At 36.3% G+C, this 5,840-nt stretch overlaps 1 protein-coding gene across 1 annotated transcript in view; it reads left to right on the forward strand.

The window, feature by feature from the left end:
- The window catches only part of SQLE (squalene epoxidase), a 14,749-nt gene extending 9,728 nt beyond the window's left edge, over positions 1-5,021 (forward strand). The window contains exons 3-6 of the mRNA XM_012001165.1: positions 732-828; positions 2,307-2,420; positions 2,504-2,675; positions 4,867-5,021. Of these exons, the coding sequence (XP_011856555.1) occupies positions 732-828; positions 2,307-2,420; positions 2,504-2,675; positions 4,867-5,021 (538 nt within the window). The remainder of the gene's footprint in view (positions 1-731; positions 829-2,306; positions 2,421-2,503; positions 2,676-4,866) is intronic.
- The last annotated feature ends 819 nt before the right edge of the window (positions 5,022-5,840 follow it).

Here is a 5,840-nt window from a genome sequence, read left to right on the forward strand (position 1 = left end):
AAACTCCATCTCAAAAAAAAAAAAAAAAAAAAAGAAAAGAAAATGGAAAAATACTCCCAAATATAAAGATTATAAAAATTACCTGTTCTGACTAGAAATAATTACTTTTTTTTTTTTGAGATGGAGTCTCGCTCTGTCACCCAGGCTGGAGTGCAGTGTCGTGATCTCTGCTCACTGCAACCTCTGCCTCCTGGGTTCAAGCGATTCTCCTGCCTCAGCCTCCTGAGTGGCTGGGATTACAGGTGCCCGCCACCACACCTGGCTAATTTTTGTATTTTTAGTAGAGACAAGGTTTCACCATGTTGGCCAGGATGGCCTTGATCTGACCTTGTGATCCGCCCACCTTGACCTCCCAAAGTGCTGGGATTACAGGCGTGAGCAACCACGCCTGGCCAGAAATAATTACTCTTAACAGTTTGCAGGATGCATTCCAATTCTTGTTTTCCCCTCTGTGTATCGATGTATGAGGGTATGTAAAGTTTCTCTGCCTATATTTTATTTTTTAACAAATTAAGATAAAAATCCAATGTTACTTTTTAAGATACTTTTAAAATCATTACATTAGTAATATGTATTAAATGTTGATAAATTAGAAAATAAAAACCACACATTGGACACGTGTTTGTACACACATGCATGTCCAGTTTATATGGATAAACTGGAGATAAGGAATTTAATTTAAATTGCTGAAATGTGCTGCTTTAGAAATATATATTTTTTTTATTCTTTAGTGCAAAGTTTATTGAAGGTGTTGTGTTACAGTTATTAGAGGAAGATGATGCTGTGATGGGAGTTCAGTACAAAGATAAGGAGACTGGAGATATCAAGGTGAGAGATACCAAATGTTACCTCTTCTAAGAGATGTTGTTTTTCCTTCTTTTTCACTTACCGCTTTAAAAAAGTAGGCGTACCAATTTACAGGTTGAGTATCTCTTTCTGAAATGCTAGGGATCAGAAGTGTTTTGAGATTTTTTTATTTTCTTCAGATGTTTGCATTATATTTACCAGTTGAGCATCTCTAATCCGAAAATCTGAAATTTCAAATGATCCAATGAGTATTTTCTTTGTCATATTGCTGCTCAAAAAGTTTTGGATTTCAGATTTTTGGATTAGAGATACTCAGCCTGTGTTATTTTTCAAATGGACTGAGTTATTTCTAAGCCCTGTGCAATAGGATAGGTTTCAGATTGCAACACATTGTTCTTTAGAGGACCTCAGAAGACTATGCAAAAAGCTTTTTAAACAGAACTAATATGAATACTTTTGAAACTGAGTAATATACATCAGCAGAGAAGCAGAGGGGAACTAGTAGGGGAAAGAAGACAAGATTCAACATAAAATAAATGATTCAGATAAAATGAGCAATTTAACTCAGGCAACAGTGAATCTTTTTCAGAACAATATGTCCTTTTATTTTATTTATTTATTTATTTATTTATTTGAGACGGAGTTTCACTCTTGTTGCCCAGGCTGGAGTGCAATGGCACGATCTCGGCTCACTGCAACCTCCGCCTCCCGGGTTCAAGCGATTCTCCTGCCTCAGCCTCCTGAGTAGCTGGGATTACAAGCATGTTTCACTGCACCCGGCTAATTTTGTATTTTTAGTAGAGATGGGGTTTTTCCATGTTGGTCAGGCTGGTCTTGAACTCCCAATCTCAGGTGATCCTCCCACCTCAGCCTCCCAGAGTGCTGGGATCACAGGCGTGAGCCACCATGCCGGGCCAATTTATCCTTTTTTTAAAAAAAATTTATTGTAGTAAAAAACACGTAATTCTGGACTGCTCCCCATACGGTTACCACCTCTTAGAAATTGTACTCTAATGGTGGTGACTGGAATGTTTTCTCTGCTTATGTCGTAGTATTACAAATACATGTAGTCATTTGTACAAAAATTCTTCTAAGCCCTTGCTGCTGACTAAAAGCACTATATGAAGTTAGAGAATTTTAGAATGAAAGAATCTGGCTACTCCCTGGAATTTGTAATGAGATTCACTGCTCTGTGTTACATGCCTGCCTTGTAGTTGTTTCCCCCATTGTCTTTCAAAGTGGAGAGTAATCCCAGATGGTTTACATGAGAGGGCTGCAAAGGGAGATGATCCCCAGCGACTCAGAGGAAGTGTCTAAACACTGCTCATGCGTTATCTGAAGCCCACCTAACAGTTTCTTCAATAGTATTACCTTCAGCTACCCTCTATAATGCTATCTGATAATATATTTAAATCTCTTCATGCACATTTTTTAAGAATGGCTTTTTTTTACTGTGTGTTTCTGACTACTAAACTGAGTAGTCTTCATTTCTGTTACAGGAACTCCACGCTCCATTGACTGTTGTTGCAGATGGGCTTTTCTCCAAGTTCAGGAAAAGCCTGATCTCCAATAAAGTTTCTGTATCCTCTCATTTTGTTGGCTTTCTTATGAAGGTACTGTAGGAGTGTCTTACTGTAATTTCAGTAAAATAAACTTGAAATTTGAAAATTATTAAAACATTTTCTTTTTTTTTTAGAATGCACCACAGTTTAAAGCAAATCATGCTGAACTTATTTTAGCTAACCCGAGTCCAGTTCTCATCTACCAGATTTCATCCAGTGAAACTCGAGTACTTGTTGACGTTAGAGGAGAAATGCCGAGGAATTTAAGAGAATACATGGTTGAAAAAATTTACCCACAAATACCTGGTAAGAAATAGCATCTTCAGTTCTTACAAAAAGTGTGTCTAAAATAGGCCAGAGATAAGGATGGCAGGTGAAACATTCATCCAGTCAACCAGATATGCTGGAACTCAGCTACTTAAACTAGCACATAAAAAAAGCAAAACAAACTCCAAATTAAACAAAAGTTTCCGGCCGGGCATGATGGCTCATGCCCATAATCCCAGCACTTTGGGAGGCCCAGGTGGGTGGATCCCCTGAGGTCGGGAGTTCAAGACCTGTCTGACCAACATGAAGAAACCCCGTCTCTACTAAAAATACAAAATTAGCTGGGCGTGGTGGCTCATGCCTGGAATTCTAGCTACTGGGGAGGCTGAGGCAGAAGAATCACCTGAACCCGAGAGGCGGAGGTTGTGGTGAGCCGAGATCATGCCATTGCACTCCAGCCTGGGCAACAAGAGCGAAACTCCATCTCAAAAAAAAAAAAAAAAAAAGTTTCAATATGTTTTTGTCAGGTAATAGCATAGTTTTTAAAAATAATTGTTTTTATTGGCATATATGGTATTTTTTAAGGTTGTCTCTGGACAGGAATCTGTCTCTGAATTCTTTAATATCTCTTATACCTGAATATTTTTGTGCTTGGTTTTTGTAGTAATGATAGCTGCCATTTCTTGAATGCTTACTATTAAGTGTTTAGCAAACAATTTCATTTAATCTATGTAACCACTCTGTGAGGTAGGCATTATCATTATTCTCATTTTACAGACGGGAGAACTAAGGTTCAGAGAGATTAGTTAGCTCCTCCAAGTATAAACTATTAGTAGCGGCAGAACCAGGGTTGATATCAGGTCTGTCTGTCTGCCTCTTTGAACAGACATGCCCTGTCCGCAGAACATGAGAATTATAAGGGATCTTCAGGGTCATACTAGTTTTGAGTTGAATACAAAGGCTTCATGAAATTTAGATAGCTTTATAAAAACATTAATAAAAATAACTTTTTCACAAATCTAAAGTTTTCATGGTACAGTATTTAGGATCTTTTTTTGAGAATGGGATGATGTAGGAAAGAAATGTAAAAAAAAATTTGAAAATTTTGATAAAATTGAAGGGAAACCCTGATTGTCAATTATGATATGATTAGAGTAATAGGAAACTTTTTGGTATAAGTACATTTTGTTTAAATATTCTGGTTTTTTTTTTCAAGTTATTTTTTAAACTAAGTGAAACCACTTTAGTAACAAATTATTAACAGAAATGAAGTGGGTAAACTTAGATTTTAAATAATGACATTTTCAACATGTACATGGAAACATTTCAATAAATTTTCATTTAGTTAGCCACTTTTGAAGTTTTCAGATGGGGAAATTATGAATTTTTATGAAAAGGGTTGTCCATTGCCTGATATTTTTAGCATTTATTTTTCTTTTATTGTAAATGTGGTGGTTTTTCTTTTTCTTATTTTTTTTTCCAATCCAGAGGTTAATTGGAGTAGACTGCCCTGAAATTATGGGGAGAAACCATTGGTAGGTTTATATTAATATTAGTTAGATTACCAAGATTACCTTCTATGAATGGGATAATTTTCAACAGAGGCTTCTGCTACTCTATTCCCAGATTACACTGGGAATTGTATGACAGTTCATTTTCTATATAAGTAGCACAGAAATTTAAAGCTTGCTTGCAAGTACCTCAGAGATGAGCTAATCCAACCATTTCATTTTTATAGATGAAGAAACTGAAGCTCAGCAAGGTCGGGCTGGCCTGTGCTTCTAAATCAAATTCTTTCTCTAGTGTACATACCCTCCAGCTGTTTGTGAATTAGTAGTGTATTTCATCTGATTATTACCAGAATATATTGATTATAATACATTAAATATTAAATATGACAGTAGTCTGTTAACATTTGGAAGAAAGGTGGGTGGTTTTCTCCCTGTTTCATGGCATCTGAATTTGCCTCATTATTTTTTCATTCAGTTGTATGTATGTTTATATTAATGTTTTCTTAGATTCCTTAGTCATTCCTTAGCATTAATAGCTAAGTGCTTAATGAATAATTTTATTAATGAAATAATTAGTTCTTGATTTATCACAAGGGATATATGTAACAACCATAACAGATGTATAGTAGGCATTTGTTTATACTTGATAAGAAAATATGTGATACTTTGAAATTGAAGTGTTATAACCCAGTTCTTTGGGTGGGTGGGATTGATTGCAGATCACCTGAAAGAACCATTCTTAGAAGCCACTGAGAATTCTCGTCTGAGGTCCATGCCAGCAAGCTTCCTTCCTCCTTCATCAGTGAACAAACGAGGTATTATTTTTTGGGCTTATTTTATAAAGGAATCAATATTCCAAATGACAAATACATGATTACATTTATACTGTTACGAGTAACATCTGGGACAGATAGTTTGTTACTTGTGGATTAGTGCATTATTAATACCAAAATTAGTTTTATGATCTATTTAGTAATTATCATTGAGTGTATAGAAGTACTGTGATAGTCAGGGAAACAACAGGTAAAAAACTGACCTTGACCTAGAGAAGGCAATTTTCTGCTTAGGAATGTAGACAGATAATTTTACAACACTGTTGATAAATTTTGTAATAAAACCCACAGATTCAGTGTCAAGGAGTGTGCAGAGCAGGGAGGGAAGCTTGTGAAGTGGGAGGGGTAGTTAGGGAGGACATTGTTCAGGAAACAGTGGAAACAAAGGACCTTGGACCTGGAGGATGAGTGGGAGTTCATGAGGTGGACAGTAAGATGAGGAACTTCTAAATAGATGGAATAACACTGCCAAGGGATGAGAAATGGTGGCACTTTCAAGGAACTCAAGTAGTTTCCTATGGCAGGAGCATAGGGTGGGTGTCAGAGTGGTAGACAGATAGGATATATGTTTAACATTTAATCTTTCAGACAATGGAAAGTCATTTGAAGTGTTTTTTTGTTACTATATTGATGTGTAATTCACAAATCATTCAGTTTGCCCATTGAAAGTGTACAGTACAGTGATTTTTTTAGTATATTCACAGTGTGTGCATCACCACCACAATCAAATTTAGAATATTTTTGTCTTGCCCAAAGAAACCCATTGGTATTCACTCCCCATTTCCTCCCAACATTCAGCCGTAGGCTACCCCTAATTTACTTTCTGTGTCTAGATTTGCCTATTTGGGATGTTTCCTAAA

The sequence above is a fragment of the Mandrillus leucophaeus genome, unplaced genomic scaffold (genome assembly GCF_000951045.1).
Source record: "Mandrillus leucophaeus isolate KB7577 unplaced genomic scaffold, Mleu.le_1.0 Scaffold650, whole genome shotgun sequence".
NCBI classification, from domain to species: domain Eukaryota; kingdom Metazoa; phylum Chordata; class Mammalia; order Primates; family Cercopithecidae; genus Mandrillus; species Mandrillus leucophaeus.